Below are 24331 nucleotides of genomic sequence, written 5' to 3'. Positions count from 1 at the left end.
ATGTTATGGCAGGTGCATGGTGGTCACGTAAGCTACAGTTCATCCACCTGCCTAAGACCCCATTCCTTACCATTAGAAACAATATATTAATAACAAAATCTCAAGCTGAGGCAAACATCATCTGAAGAGTATCTGTGGGCTGTAGAGAGTTAAGAGAGTGACTCTCAGGTACGTAGGTAAGGAGGGCACTTACTTGAGCACATGTGTGGAGCCGTTGAGCTGTGTGGCCGAGCAGGGGGGCCCTGGCCCCAGTATGGATGGCCGCCTGACGCTGTAACGCTTTCTCCCACAGCAGAGGATGATGAGGAAGGCACGGCGGAAGGACTTGTTCAAGAAGGCATAGAGAATGGGATTGAGCATGGAGTTAATGTAGCCCAGCCACAGGAACGCTGCCCACAGCTGGTCGGGCACTGTATAGCTTATGAAGGGGTCCACCACGTTTGTGATGAAGAAGGGGGCCCAGCACAGGCAGAAACAGCCCATGATGATGCACAGAGTCTTGGCCGCCTTCGTCTCCGTACGCATGCGGTGGTTGCGCTGGTGGTCGGCGCTGTCTGCCGAGGCGGCTGCGCCCCCTGCCCGCTGCAGCACGCCGATTTGTCGTGCGTGCGCCCGTGCAGTCACATAGATACGCTGGTAGGCCAGTACCATCAGAACCAGAGGGATGTAGAAGGCCACCACGGAACACGTCAGAGCGTAGGGCTTGTTGACCATGAAGACACACGCCGTTGAGTTGGCTGCATCACCGCTGAACTTCCGTTCCTCTATCTACCGAGGGGTTGGGATGTGGTAACACCACACATATCACACACACACACACACACACACACACACACACACACACACACACACACACAGACATAGTTAATGTGTCAGTTCATGGAACTTTAGTTTCACAAACACAGTACAGTTATAATTCTGAGAACAGGTCTATGATATGACAAGTTGATATGGATGAGAACAATACCGTTCGATGACAAATTGTGGCAATTCATTATTTCCATGGTGAGAGGATGAGCTTGTCAGAGTGGTCCACCATTTACAGTGGAGTCCTGGTGGCTACTGATGATTAAGTTGATTTTTCTAAACAATAAAACGTAGGAGTGCAATGATGAACAGTGCACAAACCAACCTCCAATCAATGCTATTTCCTGAGCAGACTGACTAGATCCAGACTGGGCAAGAAGAGGTTCTCTGAACTGATCCTTCATCACTGTCTTCTATCGGCACCCTGCCAGAACGTCAGGCCACTTTCACATCACATCTGTGCCTACTGCCTACGAATCAAAAGCGTTTTGAGCTCAGTCAGGAGAAAATAAATGACACTATGATCGATAGATATACGTATATTTGTATTTTTTATCAACAGGAACTCCATCTGCATTGGGGAGGCAGCTTTGACTGGGCTAGCGTCCTACCCACTGGGCACACACTTGCTGAATCAACGTTGTTACCACATACTTTCAAAGACATTACATTGAATCAACGTGGAATAGATGTTGAATTGACGATGGTGCCCAGTAGGTAACATATTAGCTAGTCCTGTATATTGAATAAATAATATTGGTCTATCTGTAAAAACTTGTAATATTCATCTGTATGCAGATGCCACTGTTATGTATATCATTGCCCCAACTGTTGACCAGGCTATGTTAGACCTGCAATCTGAACTTGTTGCCTTACAGAAAGCCCTGGTTGGTTTAAAACTTGTACTTAATGTTGGCAAGAGTAAATACATGTTGTTCTCTAATTCTTGCAAAAAAAATGTTTCAAATGGACTACATATTTATTAATTGGGTGGTTCTCCCATCAAATCGGGTTCCTAACTATAAATATCTGGGCATTTGGATTGACAAAGAGTTCATGTTTAAAAAACATACGTATGAGCTAGTTAAAAAGATAAGATTTAAAGTTGGCTTCCTTTATAGAAATAGATCTCGCCTCTCGCTAAATGTTGGTACTCAGGGCACCACTGTGAATTAGGCTCCCCCGAATATATAAAAGCAAAAAATATATATATACATTTGATATCAAACCACGAATTAGCTTCTCCGAGGGGACCCGTCAGAAGATCTGTCCATTTGCCTCATGTCCTCAACTTCTTTCACAGCTTGTTGTTTATTTGTTTATACATGCATTTGTATATCGACTGGGCCCTCTCGTTGGATGAAGCTTTGGCAGAGATACTAACGACTGAGCCTGGAGATGTGTTTCTGCTTGACCTACTGATTTGCTGAGTCTCATTTCTAGGTTTATGGTTGTAGTCACTTGCAATGTGTAGACCTATATACACCCAGTGTACAAAACATTAGGAACACCTTCCTAATATTGTGTTGCATCCCCCTTTGCCCTCAGAACCGCATCAATTCATCGGGGCATGGACTCCACAAGGTGCCGAAAGCGTTTCACAGGGAAGCTGGCCCATCGTGACGCTAATACGTCCCACAGTTGTGTCAAGTTGTTTGGATGTCCTTTGGGTGGTGGACCATTTTTGATACACAGAAAACTGTTGAGCGTTAAAAAAAAACTGCACCGTTGCAGTTCTTGACACACTCAAACCAGTGCTCCTGGCACCTACTACTACCATAAGCTGTTCAAAGTCACTTAAAATGCAAGTTCACCTAAAAATACTTCTTGGCCCTTTATAACACTTGCGTAGTCAATTGTCAGTACCACAGACAGTTTTTAGGTCCATTGTTTGATTAATTAGATGTAGGTAATAAGCTGATTCTACTCCCGCCTTACCGATAGAAACCCCATACAACGTCAAAGTCCATCATAAATACCTACCAAACACACTGCTCTGGCCTCCCTTGACCGCAATAGTCCTTGTAATGACTTTCTTGGCACAATTTTTTGGTTTGAGCCAGAGTATACTGAGGCTGAGTTGTTCCATTTGCGGGCTGACCGAGAGAAAAGAGCTATAGAGGGACAGAAGCGAACAAGTGTTCAGGAAACACAGGCTCTTCCCAGAACGCACGGTGACTGATGTGGCAGTTGAGGGAGATACCTACTGTACTGTACTGTACTGTACCACCAGACAGTGAATGTTTCGGCTGTCCAGAATGGGACCATCTTATTCTGAGAACGGAGAAGGTAGAACATCAGACTGACGATGCCGCAGAGGTAACTAAACACTCCGATTTCTTGTCTATCATCAATAGTGTGTTGGAGAATGTCTTCAGAATGCCCAGGATCAACTGGAAACAACGTGCCACACATGACGGTCCAAATGGGAAGCTCTCTGAAGAGTAAATGTTTTGACTAATATTACTCACAGGATATTTATATTACTCTCTAACTGTATTTTCAAGTATCCTGCCTACACTAGAGGTCGACCGGGTATGATTTTTCAACGCCGGTACCGATACCGATTATTAAAGGACCCAAAAAAGCCGATACCGATTATTAAAGGACCCAAAAAAGCCGATACCGATTAATCGGGCAATTTTATTTCCCATTTATTTGTAATAATGACAATTACAACAATACTGAATGAACACTTATTTTTAACTTAATATAATACATCAATAAAAATCTATTTAGCCTCAAGTAAATAATGAAACATGTTCAATTTGGTTTAAATAATGCAAAAACAAAGTGTTGGAGAAGAAACTAAAAGTGCAATATGATTAAGTTCCTTGCTCAGAACATGAGAACATATGAAAGCTGGTGGTTCCTTTTAAAATGAGTCTTCAATATTCCCAGGTAAGAAGTTTTAGGTTGTAGTTATTATAGGAATTATAGGACTATTTCTCTCTATACCATTTGTATTTAATTAACTTTTGACTATTGGATGTTCTTATAGGCACTTTAATATTGCCAGTGTAACAGTATAGCTTCCGTCCCTCTCCTCGCCCCTACCTGGGCTCGAACGAGGAACACAACGACAACAGCCACCCTCGAAGCAGCGTTACCCATGCAGAGCAAGGGGAACAACTACTCCAAGTCTCAGAGCGAGTGGCGTTTGAAACGCTATTAGCACGCACCCCGCTAACTAGCTAGCCATTTCACATTGGTTACACCAGCCTAATCTCGGGAGTTGATAGGCTTGAAGTCATAAACAGCTCAATGCTTGAAGCATTGCAAAGAGCTGCTGGAAAAACGCACGAAAGTGCTGTTTGAATGAATGCTTATGAGTCTGCTGGTGCCTACCATCGCTCAGTCAGACTGCTCTATCAAATATCAAATCATAGACTTAATTAAAACATAATAACACACAGAAATACGAGCCTTTGGTCATTAATATGGTTGAATCCGGAAACTATCATTTCGAAAACAAAACGTTTATTATTTCAGTGAAATACGGAACCGTTCGGTATTTTATCTAACGGGTGGCATCCATAAGTCTAAATATTCCTGTTACATTGTACAACCTTCAATGTTATGTCCTAATTAAGTAAAATTCTGGCAAATTAATTCGCAATGAGCCAGGCTGCCCAAACTGTTGCATATACCCTGACTCTGCGTGCAATGAACGCAAGAGAAGTGACACAATTTCACCTGGTTAATATGGCCTGCTATCTGGAAGAAAAAGAAACGCACACCTATTAACACGAGGTGCTGGCTAGCGGAGTGGAAACTTGAAAATAAAAGAGAGCCGCACACTCTTGGAGCTCAGATGCAAAAATGTAATACCAACGTTGAAGACAGCTTGGCTGTCGAAACGTTGGTATTACATTTTTGCATCTGAGCTCCAAGAGTGTGCGGCTCTCTTTTACTTTCTAATATGGCCTGCTAACCTGGATTTATTTTAGCTAAATATGCAGGTTTAAAAATATGTACTTCTGTGTATTGATTTTAAGAAAGTCATTGGTGTTTATGGTTAGGTACAGTCGTGCAACGATTGTGCTTTTTTCGCAGTCATGTGTAGTTAACTAGTGATTATGATTGATTGATTGTTTTTTATAAGTTAAGTTTAATGCTAGCTAGCAACTTACCTTGGCTTCTTACTGCATTCGCGTAACAGGCAGGCTCCTTGTGGAGTGCAATGAGAGGCAGGTGGTTAGCGCATTGGACTAGTTAACTGTAAGGTTGCAAGATTGAATCCCGGAGCTGACAAGGTAAAAATCTGTCGTTCTGCCTCTGAACAAGGCAGTTAACCCACCGTTCCTAGGCCGTCATTGAAAATAAGAATGTGTCCTTAACTGACATGCCTAGTTAAATAAAGGTGTAAAAAATCAAATAAAAATATATATTTATTTTAATCGGACAAATCGGTATCCAAAAATACAAATTTCTGATTGTTACGAAAAATTGAAATCGTCCCTAATTAATCGCCCATTCCGATTATTCGATCGACCTCGAATCTGAATAAACATTCTACATTACCATGGAAATTATTGCATCATGCACGTCAAGCGGTACCGATGTGCCAAGTCTGGAACCCACAGGACCCTGAACAATTTCTACCCTCAAGCCATAAGAGTGCTATATCGTTAACAAAATAGCTACACAGACTATCTGCATTGACCCTTTTTGCACCAACTTTTTCACTCATCACATACGCTGCTGTTACTGTTTATTACACATTCTTCCTAGTTATACATACATATCTACCTACACGTACATATCTATATAGCCAAGTTATGGTTATTCATTCATAAAGTGGTAGGCCACAGAAGCTCACAGAACGGACCACCGAGTGCTGAACCACATACCTTGTAAAAATGGTCTGCCCTCGGATGCAACACTCACTACCGAGTTCCAAACTGCCTCTAAAAGCAACATCTGCACAAGAACTGTTCGTTGAGAGCTTCATGAAATGGGTTTGCATGGCCGAGTAGCCGCACACAAGCCTAAGATCACCTGATGCGCAATGCAAAGCTCAACGCCATTGGACTCTGGAGCAGTGGAAACATGTTCTCTGGAGTTATGAATCACGCTTCACCATCTGGCAGTCCGACGGACAAATCTGGGTTTGGCAGATGCCAGGAGAATGCTACCTGCCTCAATGAACAGTGCCAACTGTAAAGTTTGGTGGAGGAGGAATAATGGTCTGGGGCGGTGTATGGTTCGGGCTAGGCCCCATAGTTCCAGTGAAGGGAAATCTTAACGCTACAGCATACAATGACATTCTAGACAACTCTGTGCTTCCAACTTTGTGGCACCAGCTTGGGGAAGGCCCTTTCCTGTTTCAGCATGACAATGACCCATGCACAAAACGAGGTCCATTCAGAAATGGTTTGTCGAGATCGATGTAGAATAACTTGAGTTGTCTGCACAGAGCTCTAAACTCAACTCCATCGAATGCCTTTTTGATGAATTGGAACACCAACTGCGAGCCAGGCCTAATCGCCCAACATCAATGAGTAGGTGTGTCCAAACTTTTGATTGGTACTGTACACATACTCAACAAAGGACCAAATAAGATGATTAGTAAACACAATTTTGAGATAATAAGTGCTTTTCCCCTCATTTTAGTTGCAGAGATTCAGAGAGAGCTACAGTCAATGGAGAGCGCTGCAAAGATAATTAGAAGAGCAATATACGCAGATATAGACCCAGACAAAGCAGAATTGCTGAAGGAGGATGAGGATGCCATCATAGACATCCAGGCATCCTTCGATGGCACTTGGCACAAGAGAGGATTCCTGTCCAACTACGGGATAGGTGTGTGCATTGGTGCTGGTACCAGCGAGCCATAGAAAATGGTGAAGCTCCACCCTGTCACAAAAACCTTGGAGGCCATACATTTTTTAATAGGGAGGTTGCACAGAAAATGGTACCTGTATATCACAGGATGTCAAACGATAACGTCCTCAAAAGAATGTAGCACAGAGGAACCCAGAATGCAAATGAATGGCTGAACTCTGTAGTATGGTCGCGATACTCCAAAACTGTGTTGGACAAAAACCGCATTGACGGAGCAGCCAATATGGCAGGGAGCCACTGCTATACCAAATGTGATGAAGAAATTGTGGCTTGTCAGCACTTTGGTGACACTGGAGCAATCAGAGAGGAGTTGTGAGAGCTGATGCTGCTTCAATAGAGCGTGCCAAGCGTAGGCCCCATGACATAGTCAAGAAAGTAAAGCGTCAACAGCAACAACTCAAAGAGGGCCTTACATATGGGGCAGGCATAGCTGATTAATGTTCTGCACATTTCAACAGCCATACAAAATCATTGTATGTGACAAATTGAGCAAAGTGATATGAGAATTTGCCCCAAAATGCATATTTTCTCAACAGGCCAGTATTCAAAGCATATCCTCTATTGCTTGAAACAAATGTATTAAACGTGCTAATGTATTTGTAAAAGGTATGTTTGATGTTTATTTGTCAGTTTAGAAGTGATATATGAATAAGAGTTTAATTAATGTGACGTAAATGATCATGTTTATGGAAAGTACATTTTAATTGCATTCACCTATCTTTATAGGCAATCGGTCATGAAGAGGGCACGACAAAGCCTATTCCCCCCCAGGAAACTAAAAAGATTTGGCATGGGTCCTCAGATCCTCAAAAGGTTCTACAGCTGCAACATCGAGAGCAACCTGACTGGTTGCATCACTGCCTGGTATGGTAACTGCTCGGCCTCTGACCGCAAGGCACTACATAGGGTAGTGCGTACGGCCCAGTACATCACTGGGGTCAAGCTTCTTGCCATCCAGGACTATACCAGGCGGTGTCAGAGGAAGGCCCTACAAATTGTCAAAGACCCCAGCCACCCCAGTTATAGACTGTTCTCTATACTACCGCATGGCAAGCGGTACCGGAGTGCCAAGTCTAGGACAAAAAGGCTTCTCAACAGTTTTTTACCCCCAAGCCATAAGACTCCTGAACAGGTAACCAAATGGCTACCCGGACTATTTGCATTGTGTGCCCCCCCCAACCCCTCTTTTACGCTGCTGCTACTCTCTGTTTATGCAAAGTCACTTAAACTATACATTCATGGACATACTACCTCAATTGGCCTGACCAACCAGTGCCTCCACACATTGGCTAACCGGGCTATCTGCATTGTGTCCCGCCACCCACCACCCGCCAACCCCTCTTTTAGGCTACTGTTACTTTCTGTTTATCATATATGCATAGTCACTTTAACCATATCTACATTTACATACTACCTCAATCAGCCCGACTAACCGGTGTCTGTATGTAGGCTCGCTATTTATATAGCCTCGCTACTGTATATAGCCTGTCTTTTTACTGTTGTTTTATTTCTTTACTTACCTATTGTTCACCTAATACCTTTTTTGCACTATTGGTTAGAGCCTGTAAGTAAGCATTTCACTGTAAGGTCTACCTACACCTGTTGTACTCGGCGCACGTGACAAATAAACTGCTCAAAATGGCATGTTCCCGGTGTGCCATTTCATTTATCTCTGTCTTCAAAGGACGTACATTCCCATTATTCCACACAGAGGGTCTTAGGTCTTATAGGCAGATTTTTACAGAGGCTTTTTTATATATCTTGTCTCATTTTGATTTAAAGTGTCATTTTATGTGTAAATATTTGCAAAATATTCATCCATCATACATGTGAAGTGTTTTTTAAATAATTCCATGAAATTACAATATTTTGATGAACTGATCTGTAAAAGTCTGACCATTGAGTGTCTGATCACAATAAAACAAAACAAAAAACGGTCTGCCTTGAAGCAATGTGTTGAAAAACATATTCTCATAATATGCAATTTGGCGCATATTTAAGGACGGCTTGACTCATTTGCATATTTACATTTTTAAATAAATAAAACGTGTAATACAACAATATCTTGCATGTATGTATACTTTCAACGGGTAAAGTTTCAGTCTGATGAGAGTAAAGAAAGAAAAGAATCCCTAGCCTGTGGGGCCTGGCCTTAAATCAGAGTTCCTGCCTGAAAAATATTATTAGAATGAGGGATAGAGTGGCAAGAAATAGTTTGTGAACCCTTTGGAAATACATGGATTTCTGCATCATTTCGTCATAAAAATTGTATCTGATCTTCATCTAGGTCACAACAATAGACAAACACAGTTTGCTTAAACTGATAACACACAAACTATTATACGTATATGTCTTTATAGAACACACCGTGTAAACATTTACAGTGCAGGGTGGGGAAAGAATGTCAACCCTTTAATAACTGGTTGACCCTCCTTTGGCAGCAATAACCTCAACCAAACATTTTCTGTAGTTGCATATCAGACCTGCACAATGGTCAGGAGGAATTTTGGACCATTTCTCTTTATCAAACTGTTTCAGTTCAGCAATATCCCTGGGATGTCTGGTGTGAACTACTCTCTTGAGGTCATGCCACAGCATCTCAATCGGGTTGAGGTAAGGATTCTGACTGGGCCACTCCAGAAGGAATATTTTCTTCTGTTGAAGACATTCTGTTATTGATTTACCTCTGGGTTTTGGGTCATTGTCCTGTTGCATTACCCAACTTCTGTTGAGCTTCAATTGGCAGACAGAAAGCCTATATTCTCCTGCAAAATGTCTTGATAAACTTGGGAGTTCATTTTTCCGTCAATGATAGCAAGCTGTCCAGGTTCTGAGGCAGCAAAGCAGCCCCAAACCATGATGCTCCCTCCACCATACTTTACAGTTGGGATGAGGTTTTGATGTTGGTGTGCTGTGTCTTTTTTTCTCCACACATAGTGCTGTGTGTTCCTTCCAAACAACTCAACTGTAGTTTCAGCTGTCCACAGAACATTTTGCCAGTAGCGCTGTGGAACATCCAGGTGCACTTTTGCAAACTTTTTTGGGACAGCAGTGGCTTCTTCCGTGGTGTCCTCCCATGAACACCATTCTTGTTTAGTGTTTTACGTATCGTAGACTCGTCAACAGAGATGTTAGCATGTTCCAGAGATTTCTATAAGCTGATTCTAGGATTCTTCTTAACCTCCTTGAGCATTCTGCGCTGTGCTCTTGCAGTCATCTTTGCAGGATGGCCACTCCTAGGGAGAGTAGCAACCATGCTGAACTTTCTCCATTTATAGACAATTGGTCCTACTTTGGACTAATGAACATCAAGACATTTAGAGATAGTTTTGTAACCCTTTCCAGCTTTATGCAAGTCAACAATTCTTAATCTTAGGTCTTCTGAGATCTCTGTTGTTCAGGGCATGGTTCACATCAGGCAATGCTTCTTGTGAATAGCAATCTCAAATTTTGTGAGTGTTTTTTATAGTGCAATGCAGCTCTAACTAACATCTCCAATCTCGTCTCATTGATTTGTCACCAGGTTAGCTGGCTCCTGACTCCAATTAGCTCTTGGAGAAGTCATTAGCCTAGGGGTTCACATAATTTCCCCAACCTACACTGTGAATGTTTAAATGATAATATTGATCTAAGTCTATTGTTGGGACTTAGATCAAGATCAGATCAAATTTGATGACCAATTTATGCAGAAATCCAGGTAATGCCAAAGGGTTCACATACTTTTTCTTGCCATTGTACATGTCCTCCGTTTAAACAAATCTAAAGTTCTTCCAGAGAAACATAAGCATAGTGCTCATGACTATTCATGACTATAATAAGTTACCGACTCTCTACCCATGCTCTTCATTACATCCGTCTTTCCCCCCGGTTCATTTGTTTTGGGTTGGTATATAGTAGAATTGGGTCTGACATTTCAATCCAGACTCCCTGCTGTTTCATTTTAGCTTTACTATCACACAGTATCATTCAGCCGATGCCATTCACTGAGCTTTCACTTACAGCCATCGTTTTATTATGAGCAGTAGCGGGAGATTGGACGAGATATGCCGTTCAGATTGGACGACATGCTTATTACGTACTCAGTATCCTATCCTAGACACAGACCAAACCAAGTCTGAAAAGGTGATAGCCTAAAACAGCTTACACATATCCTGACCAGATATACACTAAAACCCTTTTGGTTGTGTGGAGGTGTTTCTTTGTCTCATCGACATCCTATGGAATTAGTTACGATATACATGTAGGTAGCACATAATGTGGTTTCACAATAACTTCAATTTGATCGTGTTCCACTGAATGGTTTATCAATTATCTGCAGTGTATATGCACATTGACACAGACAAATGAGTTATTACTCACCAAATGGTCTATTCCGATACTGTTCCATCCTAGCATTATGGGTAGGAAGGATATAAAGGTGGGGATTACCCAGCATCCTCCTAACATAAGAGCCACTCTCAGTGGTGTCATCTTATTCCTGTAGACCAGTGGCTGGCAGCAGATGGCATAGTACCTAGAGAATGAGAGGAAACACTATTATAAGACATATGGGGTAGAGGGAACTACAGTGCATTCAGAAAGTATTCAGAACCCTTGACTTTTTCCGCTTTTTGTTACGTTACAGCCTTATTCTACAATTGATTCTATCACCTTTTCAGACTTGGTTTGGTCTGTGTTAGAAAGGGAAGGGGTCTGAATACTTTCCGAATGCACTTTATATACTGTATGATTTACATTCAGCTCAAGCTTTTCTTTCATTAGACGAAATGCTGTTCAACAAGTGTATCTTTCATGTAAAATTATACTTTGTGGAAAAATACATTATCCTTGTGATAAAGACAGATTAAAGGTATATTTGTGATCTCAAAAGGTTTGATGATGCTATCTAAAGTATTTTTGTCATGTTAACAGCATACTGTACCTGAGAGTTTTGCTTTATCTCTGACATTTTAGACATCAAAGCTCTCTACCTCTCTGCTGGGAAAGTGCTATTAGAGGGAAAGTGCTATGACCATTCAATTATTTGCAACAAGAAATTGGTTTCTAAAATCCCTGAAATGTCTTCAGCCACAAATTGCTACTTGGCCTGGCTGAACCCTCTGTCTGTAGAGATTGAGAGGATAACCCTACCTGATGTCCCAGAGACCTCAAATTTGGACTTCCTTTAGCTCTTTAATGGACTTCAGGTTACAACATGACCACATGTCAAAGCTCTCAGATGTGATTGCTTTATGATTGATTTTTAACTGATCGTTGACATATGAGAGTTTAATGAATTCCTATTCCACTAAAAGCACAGAGATTGATCATTCCTTGCATATGTTGGCACAATTTCACCGTGTAATATTTTCCCCACTGGATGGGGATTAGCTCAAACATCACATGAATCCCCAACCGGGTCACGTGGATGGCCGCCCAGTTGGTAGGCCTATGGATGAGCTGCTTGTCCCGTAGACTTTGATGTAGGCTCTATAGTGGTAAACCTCTCCCTCTCTGACTAGCTCGTCTGGGTACCAGTCTCTTTAGCTAACGTTCCACTCCTTGCCACTCATGTCATTTGCCAAACAGACAGATTTAAGGCATAGTTGCTGATTGGTAGTTGGAAACATGACAACTTAATGGAACATAGGCTGCACACAAGATTGGAATTTTAAGAATAACAACAAACAATACCGTTACGACCTGGTGTGGTCATTCCCTTGAGAGAAGGCAGTGTCTGACCTAAGACAGGCAATTTTTACCTGGATTAAATGTCAGGAATTGTGAAAAACTGAGTTTAAATGTATTTGGCTAAGGTGTATGTAAACTTCCGACTTCAACTGTGTGTGTGTGTGTGTGTGTGTGTATGTATATATATATATATATATATATATATATATGTATATATTTGAGGAAATAAGCAATTTGCTCTTGTGTGCTGGATATAAAATAGGATACAGCATTCACAACGAATTGGAGGGAAAGTTTGAATGGCAGGCCGCTCCTATGTCTTCTGGTAGGAACGGCCCGCCAGGTAGGATGCAATCCAAGAGTGTGGAGAGTCTGAGACACCCAGGGCTGAGAGGGTGGAGAGGAGGATCTGATGGTTCACAGTGTCGAAGGCAGCAAATTTTTATTTTTGTTTAACCTTTATTTAACTAGACAAGTCACTTAAGAACAAATTAATGACGGCCAACCCCAGCCAAACTCCCCCCTCACCCCGGACGACGCTGGGCCAATTGTGCGTTGTCCTATGGGACTCCCAATCACGGCCGGGTTGTGATACAGCCCAGGTTTGAACCAGGGTCTGTAGTGAGGCCTCTAGCACTGAGATGTAATGCCTTAGACCGCGGTGCCACTCGGGAGCCCGGTTAGATCTAGGGAGGATGAGAACAGAGGACAGAGAGTCAGCTTTGGCAGTACGGAGAGCATCCGTGATACAGAGAAGAGCTGTCTCGGTTGAGTGACCCGTCTTTAAGCCTGACTGGTTAGGGTCAAGAAGATTGTTCTGAGAGAGATAGCAAGAGAGTTGGTCAGAGACAGCACACTCAAGTGTTTTGGAAAGAATATTCCCGAGGCCACAGGCTCCCCACAGTCAATCAGTTCTTCCATCCCTAGGCAGTCTCTCTCTCTCTCATCGTGCTCTGGCCAAACACCATTGCTGTAGTCGCTCACCCCTCGGCTTGGTGAGATATTCCTGGCATGTGTTCACAACACCCTGATTTTGTCCTGGCAAAACTGGGGCCTACTGTAAGGGATCACAATACACAGGTCTCTCTGTCTCACTGTACCACAGCATTGCCTGCTGCAGCCCATCTTCAAGGCACCACTATATTTACTCTCACTCTCATTGTTGATTTGACTCTGTCAGCCTGAGGTTGTTTTCATGAGTCAGAGGGGTGTTAGTGAGGTCATTTCATATTTCATTGCAGGTGAACTGAACTGGAGCCAACTGTTCACAACATAAATACATGAGCAGACCACCTGATTGGTCGGTCCGATGCACAAATCTGACACATCTGAAAGAATGTTTACCCAGAGTTCTAAGCAGCATCTTACCTCAGTGTTGTACTAGGATGCTTTTTATGTGTCTGCCTGTGTCTCTTGAGTAATGAGTACAATATGGCTCTGAAACAGCATGACTGTATTAATAAAATGTTTGTGAGTCTAGGCTAGATGGAGCATGGCTGTATGTGTGCACTGTGCTGCTTTTCGTCTCACCTAGCCAAAACCCGGCCTGTGTGTCAGAGGGCCAGAGGCACAGCAGCAGTGTGGACTGTTGACAGCAGGCCAGCCTTCTACATCTGTTCACCTGGCTTCTTGAGCTCACTTTGGCAACCAATAGCTACTTATAGGACATATAACAGAGCCTCAATGGAAAACAGATGGGACCAACAAAACAGGCACTTAAACTTGAATTACATGTGATCCATGTGATCAAGTTTGCTGCAGTAAGTAGTCAAGGTTGGAGTTTAATTTGAGAGACAGGAATGAACAGTAAAAAATGAAATAAAAAATCCTCACTCTTCGGATGGCTGCGTTTAAAGACGGAGAAATGAAAAGTGTGACCAATCTGCATGTGAAATTAGGGAGCAAAACATGCTTCACTTCTCCCCTTCATCCTAAATGCCTGTTGTCAATGTTTGAACGATCCATCATTCATTTAAAATGCTCCTTCATGTCTTAAGCTTGGATGGAAAAGGGCATTATAGGAAGATGTGTAAAACTAAGTTCCAAGCTCTGCTGGCACCACACAAATGTATACTGAACAACACAACACTTCAAAGAGTTTACTGAGTTACAGTTCATATGAGGAAATCTGTCAATTTAAATAAATTCATTAGGCCCCAATCTATGGATTTCACATGACTGGGAATACAGATACAGACACATTTAAAAAAAAAATGGGTCTCACAATGAGCCTCAGGATCTCGTCACTATGTTTTTGTGCATTCAAATTGCCATTGATAAAATTAAATTGTGTTCGTTGTCCGTAGCTTATGCCTGGTCCTACCATAACCCCACTGCCACCTTGTTCACAACGTTGACATCAGCAAACTGCTCACCCACATGAAACCATACACATGGTCTGTGGTTGTGAGGCCGGTTGGAAGTACTGGCAAATTCTCTAAAATGACATTCGAGGAGGCTTATGGTAGAGAAATCAACATTAAATTATCTGTCAACAGCTTTGGTGGACATTCCTGCAGTCAGCATGCCAATTTCACGCTCCCTCAAAACTTGAGACATCTGTGGCATTGTGTTGTGTGACATGACTGCACATTTAGAATGGCCTTTTATTGTTCCCAGCACAAGGTGCACATGTGTAATGATGTTGTTTAATCAGCTTCTTGATATGTCACACCTGTCAGGTAGATAGATTATCTTGGCAAAGGATAAATGCTCACTAACAGAGGTGTAAACGTATGTAACATTTCTGGGATCTTTTATTTCAGCTCATGAAACATGGGACCAACACTTTACATGTTGCCTTTATATTTATGTTTAGTAAATGTTGTGGAGAAATGACCCCGAAGGCAAATGAAAAGCAAACATCTGTGCTGTACGAGCAGAGACCAAAGCGCTAGCTTTGAACATTTTATTTAAACTCTCTTCTATGAACGAGAAACAGATTGTCCGTTCAGGGTCACTGCGCTCTCTTGCTCTTTTTAAAAGTACCACTCTTTGTAAAACATAATTGCTCACGTGGCCTTTCGATTGTGCTGATCTGATATATACAGTTGAAGTCGGAAGTTTACATACACATTAGCCAAATTCATTTAAACTCAGTTTTTCACAATTCCTGACATTTAATCCAAGTAAAAAAGTCCCTGTTTTAGGTCAGTTAGGATCACCAGGCCAATTGGAGAACAACAAAATTACTCTCGGCTACAGCGCATGTAAACACACTATGCTTTCTAAATCAGTTTAATTGACGAATAGAATTTGAACATTTGAGGCTTGACGGGCAGATTGGAAATATGAGAGGAGAGAGAGAGACGCGTTTTGAACCCTTCTAAAGGAAAAGACAGCTAATATTGTTTTATGCGATAACTAAGTGACGCCCAAAGAACTGCCATTTCTGTTGCATTTTTCTTACTCATAAAGATTTGTGAAATGGCCGAAATGAGTCTGTTTCTCTGTTCTGGCAAGACTCATGATTGTCTAAACTGGCTGGTAGCAGTCCTGGCTTACTGGAACTTCCCCTGGTGCTTGCAGCTTGACGCACGCATGAAATAATCCACACACTAGAGTTGTGCAATATACAGGAGAGTTTACTTCACTTCACTGAGGGATGAAATGATGAATAAACGGAATCGTCCCACGTCACAACATTCATTCTCAAATGATGAATTCCACCATTCACCTTAAACACGTTTCCTTTTATACACTCTTGTCTCTATGGAATGGTGTGTACTCTCAATAAAACATCTCTAGAATATGGCCAGCAAAATTCCATCTGCCTTTAACATTAATTGAAGAGCTCTCAGTGGGTTAAACTTAAAAGCCATCTCTTCTCTGGGGAGAAGTGGAGAGCGAGAGAGAGAGAAAGAGAAAGACACACTCAGAAGAAAAGGCCCTTTTCAAGCAAAATACTCTCTCTCTCTCTCTTCTCTCTCTGTCCTACTGTCTGACCTTTTGACCCCAGTAAGAACCATTCCAGAAACCGGAAACATTACCTAAGATGTCCATTAAGTTAATTAGGCTTTATATAACATTAGGATTAACCATCCCAAAAACAAATGTTTTTGATAAAAAATGTTTTTTTAACATTTTATTTTATTAAATATCCTTAGAATATTCTCCTAATGTTCACCGAAATGTTGTGCACAGCATCTGTAATAACCACCACAAAACCTGTTCTCATTAGGTTTCCAGGTCATGTAATAACACAATATACCAGTAATGTTCTTAGAACATATTGCCGCAACAAAATTAGGGAGCAATAGAAGTGGTTCTGAGGGAAATATTACATCAACGTTCTGCTAATGTTGATGGATATGTTATTCAAAGCACCCATAACAACAAGCAGGAAATATTTATACCATGGTCTCATAAAGTCATAGTGTGACATTATGACATGATGGTTCCAATAACGTCCCCTAAACATACTTCAGCAATAAAACGTTGGAGCAATAGAAGTTGTTCTAAAAGAACATTCCTGGAATGTTCAGCTAATGTTGATGGAGATAGCACTGCTAACAACAAAACAAGAAACGACGACTAAACAGTGGTAGGCCTGATTACCGACAACGATGAGACAGCCTATAGGGAGGAGGTCAGAGACCTGGCAGTGTGGTGCCAGGACAACAACCTCTCCCTCGACGTGAGCAAGACAAAGGAGCTGATTGTGGACCACATCACAAACAAACTATCATGGTTCAAACACACCAATACAGTCGTGAACAGGGCACGACAACACCTTTTCCCCTTCAGGAGACTGAAAATATTTGGCATGGGTCCCCAGATCCTCCAAAAGTTTTACAGCTGCACCATTGAGAGCATCCTGACTGATTGTATCACCGGCTGGTATGGCCACTGCTCGGCATCTGACGTAAGGCGCTACAGAGGGTAGTGTGTTTTCCAGTATATCACTGGGGCCAAGCTTTCTGCCATCCAGGAGCTATATACCAGGCGGTGTCAGAGGAAAGCCAATAAAATTGTCAAATTCTCCAGTCACCCGTCATAGACTGTTCTCTCTGCTACCACACGGCAAGCGGTACTGGAGCACCAAGTCTAGGACCAAAAGGCTCCTTAACAGCTTCTACCCCCACCCATAAGACTGTTGAACAATTAATCAAATGGCCACCCGGACTATGTACCTTGACCCCCATTTGTTTTTACACTGCTGCTACCCGCTATATATTATCTATGCATCGTCAATTTACCCCTACCTACATGTTCAAATTACCTCAACTAACCTGTACCCACGCACATTGACTCGGTACCGGTACCTCCTGTATATAGCCTCGTTAGTGTTATTTTATTGTGTTACTTTTTATTATTTTTTTACTTTCGTTTATTTGGTTAAAATTTTCTTAACTCTTTCTCGAACTGGATTGTTGGTTAAGGGCTTGTAAGTAAGCATTTCATGGTTAGGTCTACACCTGTCGTATTCGCTGCATGTGACAAATAAAGTTTGATTTGATTTTTAGAAAGCTGCATTAGACAGGATTACTAACACAAACTGACCGGCTCAACTAAACAGAAGCGTGCTATATGGCAGACCAATCCAAACTCATCTCTCAGCATGTCCAGCTTACTCATTATCTCAGCCAATCATGGCTAGTGGGAAGGTTGCTGTTTTTTTCTGTGGCTAAACCAACTAGGCTCATAATTTAACTATTTTATTTGTATTTACAGATGGCACACATGTTTATTATTCAGGCATATGAACTTTCACACGTTCAAGAAGGCATTTCTGCCAAAACAAAACGCATTTGATGAAAAACAAAGTTTCAACGGCTCTCCTGTGAAGTAGTGACCAGCGACATACGCCTAGTTTCCAGAAACGGGTCACATATGTGTGGGCATAGGCAGACGTTGCAATTGGAGGATGCATTTTAAGGATATTCTGTAATGATATTTAATAGGCTACATCTGTCGATACAAACTGTCATGACTGTCCTGTGAGGATCACAATGGGTGAGATCAGCTTGGCAATGATTGACAATAACCAGACCTTCTCTCACCCACTGAAAGGGGGAATGCCTTTGTTTCACAGATAGTTTTCCATTTGAATCTCTAACACGGTTAAAAGTGGATACTGGAACAATATTTCTAACATAACAATGTGGGGAATGGTCAGTGAGGAACTATAGAAAAAAATGTATGTCACATGGGTTTTCATTTTGTGATGCCATTAAAATTGCATGGACGAAATACTGTAACTTGGAAATGATATCCCCTTTATCTGTCAAGTTTCCATCCAATACGTTGTGCATATAATATGACAAATTATGAAAGTAGATTTGTTAAGATATGAATGTGATTTTAGGAGGGATAAAATAATCTATCTCCTATTATCTGTTCATAGTAAGTAGCCACACCCCGAATGTGGTCAGAGAGGGTGTCAGACTGACGTAACGATCCCCTTTTGACGAGAGTGCATAAAAAGCATTGCCAACAAAGTTAACATCCGACCAGGAAACATGAGGTGTTAGCTACATGTTTGAAATGGTTGGAACTTTGAACCTTAACACGAGGTAAAGAAATAAACTCACCTTCTTTTAGACCAGAGAGACGGTGAGCTGCAGCTCATGTCCATATTGGTCTGAATCCTGAACCCTGCATAATGTGTGGGCTAGAAGCTCACTTCCCAGACAATGACTGGTATGGCTGATTAGCTGTCCTAAGTCAGATATCGAGGGAAGCGAATCTAAGATGGACCATCCTACTACGCTTCAAACCATCCCATCCTACTACGAGTCTCAAATCACCCTATTCTCCGACAATCATCACCAATTGGAATCGTCGATACGGCTGGCTGTCTTCCAGAGTGAACAACAGTAGAAGAGACGGGTCCGGACCCTTACAAGCGAGCCGCTGAAAGGCCAAACCACCTCCTTCCTAAACGGTCGGCGGTTCATGTGCAAAGTATATGATTAATGGGAGAATAGTTATAGAATGTACCTTATGTACCCAGTGTCCCTTTTTCTCTGTCTCTCTCTTTTTCCCACTCTTCATCGCTGTGTATTAAGCTGTCATATTGCCAGTCTGCTAGGGACTTTCCTCTCATGTATTAAGTGTGTATGTTATCCTGTTTTCTCATTTTAGTTAGCTAGTAAATAAATAATTAAACCAATTGATGTAGTGCTGAATCATGAGCAAGGCTGAGTTTACGACTGTTCAGAATGATGATATGATAAGAGGTAATTATTAATAAGATGACTGTTTATTGATTAAATAGATATATACCTTATAGAGTTTAATTCGGGAGATGGTAACTCTTTAAACCACCTCTTCCATGGTGCCCCAAATCCTAATGAAGTAATTGTTACAAGATTAATTTAATCGGGTAATAATTAAACATAAAGTTAGTTGATTAAATAAATAACAGTCATCAGATGAATGAAAGTAAAGTCACAACAAAACGTTCAGAAATTAGGACGTCATTAAATCATGTATGGGGGGGTGGTACTCTGTAGGCTATACAGCCCTGTGAATGTCCCGCAAAATCCTCCTGTTTTCCCGCATTTGGGTACTTTAAATGTGGTCACCCTACCCACAATGTTCCCATCAGACTGTTTCCACAACCTAATGAAACATTCTGGGAACCTTTAAAGAACAGACAAAATGTGGGAACGTTCTTGAAACGTCAGGTGAATTTTTTTATACAAACATTGTATAATCATCTGCACAACTGGACAGTTTTTGTGTTATCAGAACATTTCCTGAATGTTCTGGGAACTTTCACAGAACCAATGTTTGTTTCCTGGGATTACTATTGTAACGTTGCTTCCAAAATAATAACTGCAGATGGTGTGACGCAAGCCTATCTATCTCTGCACCCAGACCTCAGCTGTCCTAAATGAATGAATATGCTTATGCTGGGCTGGAACATAGAAAGCATTTTGAATTAACTAGCTACTATGCAATACTGTAGAAATGCGGATCTTATTGTTGTGTATGGTTAGTCTTTTGAGTAGCTGTGTCTATATGTCTTTCCAAGAGCCCGTCCTGCAACCACACTGACATTTTATCCGCCATATAATGTAAAACCCTTGATTTCCCCAGCAGCTTTTCAGAACTCATGTTAATGCATATTTTTCCTGTAATTCTTTAAAAGCATGTTCCCTTCATTTCCCATTTGCTTTCATCATCAGACTCGTGAATCGTTTTAATGTGGTAAACTAGGATGATAAATAAAGTGGGTCGTAACTTTAGAGGAAATTAAATCTAAATAATTGATGGCCGGCACATTGTGTCTCTCAACACCGCAAGCCAGCCAGTTACTATGAATGGCTAATAGTGCTGTTTACACACTCTGCACAAGCTTTGCTCTATCCATATAATTGAATGAAACAACAACTTCCTCCTCTGCAGTGAGACAAGGTCAAGAACACACTTGTATGGTGGGAGAGCTGAAGCATAGGGAAACTGGAGCATATCGGGGGGTGTACATACACTATATATACAAAAGCATGTGGACACCCCTTCAAATTAGCGGATCCGGCTATTTCAGCCACACCAGTTGCTGAGAGATGTATAAAATTATCCACACAGCCATGCAATCTGCATAGACAAAAATTGACAGTAAAATGGCCTTACTGAAGAGCTCAGTGACTTTCAAAGTGGCACCGTCATAGAATGCCCCCTTTCCAACAAGTCAGTTTGTTAAATTTGTGCCCTGCTAGAGCTGCCCCGGGTCAACTGTAAGTGCTGTTATTGTGAAGTGGAAATGTCTAGGAGCAACAATGGCTCAGCCGAAAAGTGGTAGGCCACACAAGCCCACACAACGGGACCATCGAGTGCTGAAGCGTGTAGCGCATACAAATCATCTGTCCTCGGATGCAACACTCATTGCTGAGTTCTAAACTGCCTCTGGAAGCAACATCAGCACACAAACTTTTCATCGGGAACTTCATGAAATGGGCTTCCACGGATGAGCAGCCTACAAGCCTATGATCACCATGCACAACGCCAAGCATTGGCTGGAGTGGTGTAAAACTCGCCGCCATTGGACTCCGGAACAGTGGAAATGCTTCATCATCTGGAAGTTCGACGGACTAATCTGGGTTTGGCAGATACCAGGAGAATGCTACCTGCCCGAATGCAGAGTGTCAACTGTAAAGTTCGGTGGTGAAGGAATAAAGGTCTGGGGCTGTTTTTCATGGTTCGGTTTAGGCCCCTTAGTTCCAGTGAAGGGAAATCTTCACACTACAGCGTACAATGACAGTCTAGACAATTCTGTGCTTCCAACTTTGTGGGAACAGTTTGGGAAAGGCTCTTTCCTGTTTCAGCATGACAATGCCGGTGTGGAAGAACTGGCCTGCACAAAGCCCTGACCTCAACCCCTTTGGAATGAATTGGAACACTGACTGCGAGCCATGCCTTATCGCCCAACATCAGTGTCCGACCTCAGTAATGCTCCTGTGGCGGAATGGAAGCAAGTCCCTGCAGCAATATCTAGTGGAAAGTATTCCCAGAAGAGTTGAGGCTATTAAAGCAGCAAAGGGGGGACCAACTCCATATTCATGCCCATGATTTTGGATTGAGATTTTCAATGAGCTGGTGTCCACATATTTTTTATCATATACAGCGCCTTGCGAAAGTATTCGGCCCCCTCTCACCTGTGTGTAATCAAGTCTCCGTATAAATGTACCTGCACTGTGATAGTCTCAGAGGTCCGTTAAAAGCGCAGAGAGCATCATGAAGAACAAGGAACACACCAGGCAGGTCCGAGATACTGTTGTGAAGAAGTTTAAAGCCAGATTTGGATACAAAAATATTTCCCAAGCTTTAAACATCCCAAGGAGCACTGTGCAAGCGATAATATTGAAATGGAAGGAGTATCAGACCACTGCAAATCTACCAAGACCTGGCCGTCCCTCTAAACTTTCAGCTCATACAAGGAGATGACTGATCAGAGATGCAGCCAAGAGGCCCATGATCACTCTGGATGAACTGCAGAGATCTACAGCTGAGGTGGGAGACTCTGTCCATAGGACAACAATCAGTCGTATATTGCACAAATCTGGCATTTATGGAAGAGTGGCAAGAAGAAAGCCATTTCTTAAAGATATCCATAAAAAGTGTTGTTTAAAGTTTGCCACAAGCCACCTGGGAGACACACCAAACATGTGGAAGAAGGTGCTCTGGTCAGATGAAACCAAAATTGAACTTTTTGGCAACAATGCAAAACGTTATGTTTGGCGTAAAAGCAACACAGCTGAACACACCATCCCCACTGTCAAACATGGTGGTGGCAGCATCATGGTTTGGGCCTGCTTTTCTTCAGCAGGGACAGGGAAGATGGTTAAAATTGATGGGAAGATGGATGGAGCCAAATACAGGACCATTCTGGAAGAAAACCTGATGGAGTCTGCAAAAGACCTGAGACTGGGATGGAGATTTGTCTTCCAACAAGACAATGATCCAAAACATAAAGCAAAATCTACAATGGAATGGTTCAAAAATAAACATATCCAGGTGTTAGAATGGCCAAGTCAAAGTCCAGACCTGAATCCAATCGAGAATCTGTGGAAAGAACTGAATGCTCTCCATCCAACCTCACTGAGCTCGAGCTGTTTTGCAAGGAGGAATGGGAAAAAAATTCAGTCTCTCAATGTGCAAAACTGATAGAGACATACCCCAAGCGACTTACAGCTGTAATCGCAGCAAAAGGTGGCGCTACAAAGTATTAACTTAAGGGGGCTGAATAATTTTGCACGCCCAATTTTTGATTTGTTAAAAAAGTTTGAAATATCCAATAAATGTCGTTCCACTTCATGATTGTGTCCCACTTGTTGTTGATTCTTCACAAAAAAATACAGTTTTATATCTTTATGTTTGAAGCCTGAAATGTGGCAAAAGGTCGCAAAGTTCAAGGGGGCCAAATACTTTCGCAAGGCACTGTAGTGTATGTAAGCCCAGCATATCACACAACTGTTTCAAAGTCTCATACAGTAGTCCTCGGAATTGTTTTGTGTTTATATTTAACCTTCATTTAAATAGGAAAGTCAGTTAAGAACAAATTCTTATTTACAATGACAGCCTAGGAACAGTGGTTAACTGCCTTGTTCAGGGGTAGAACAACATATTTTTACCTTGTCAGCTTGGAGATTCGATCTGGCAACTTTTTTGGTTACTGGCCCAACGCTCTAACCAATAGGATACCTGCTGCAGCTTGATAAAGTCAATTACAGGAAGTGCCATCCTACTGTAAGTCAGTTAATACAAAAGGATGGTAAAATGTGTTGATGGTTTGATACTGTTAGTACGATACTAAATACTATATCTACTGACTTCATGTTGACTGGAAGCATCGTTCCAAGCTAGTTGCTGAGCAGTGGTGCTTACCTGTCCAAAGCTATGCAACATAGGTGTAATATGGAGGCCGTTGTCAACAGTACATCTAGAGATGTCCGGACCAGGCAGAAGGTTTCTCCATAAATCCAGTTCTGGTGAATCAGTTCTATGGCACCAAACGGCATCACCAGCACCGACACCATCAGGTCTGCAAAGGCGAGCGATACTATGAAGTAGTTGGTCTTGATTTTCCTGGGAGAGAATTGAGTGAGAGGTATCTTATTGGCTATATGTTTAAAGATGATTTCCATTGTTAACTTGAAACAGCATAGGTGTATCATATGGTAGAGTGTATGATAAAGGAATGATGTGGAAAAATAATAAATAATGCAGAACACACTGAAAAGAACAGAAGAGACTGCCCACTAGAGGTAAATGCATATAAACATACAATATTATAGGCTTTTGCTATGTGAGAGTATGTACAGAGGTATGCACTAAACTATTTAATGGTTTGAATTGTCTGTTACACATGACAGCAGATTTGCCATATAAATATGCTTTCACTATACATCTTGTAAATCTCCACCTTACAGTAAATATTGGTAATAACTGAATGAGAGAGAGAGAGAGAGAGAGAGAGAGAGAGAGAGAGAGAGAGAGAGAGAGAGAGAGAGAACCCCTTACAAAAACACCATAAAAAAATGTATTGTGAAAAGTGAGATTT

General features: G+C 41.8%; 1 protein-coding gene across 2 annotated transcripts in view; it reads right to left on the bottom strand.

Annotated features, from left to right (window-relative positions):
- LOC110488581 (5-hydroxytryptamine receptor 4) overlaps positions 1-24331 on the bottom strand; it is a 105865-nt gene that overhangs the window by 8911 nt on the left and 72623 nt on the right. The window contains exons 4-6 of one of the 2 annotated variants that reach the window (XM_021560849.3): positions 23656-23856; positions 11014-11167; positions 194-768 (exon numbers count right to left, since the gene is read on the bottom strand). In XM_021560849.3, coding sequence (XP_021416524.2) covers positions 194-768; positions 11014-11167; positions 23656-23856 — 930 coding nt within the window. Of the gene's footprint in view, positions 1-189; positions 769-11013; positions 11168-23655; positions 23857-24331 lie in introns of those variants that run through there. The other variant, XM_090198180.1, reaches the window with a different exon arrangement.

Source organism: Oncorhynchus mykiss, chromosome 14 (genome assembly GCF_057628025.1).
Source record: "Oncorhynchus mykiss isolate SJ-2025 chromosome 14, ASM5762802v1, whole genome shotgun sequence".
Lineage (NCBI taxonomy): Eukaryota > Metazoa > Chordata > Actinopteri > Salmoniformes > Salmonidae > Oncorhynchus > Oncorhynchus mykiss.
The sequence above is the reverse complement of the archived record's forward strand: the minus strand, read 5'-3'. Positions and strand labels throughout refer to the sequence as shown.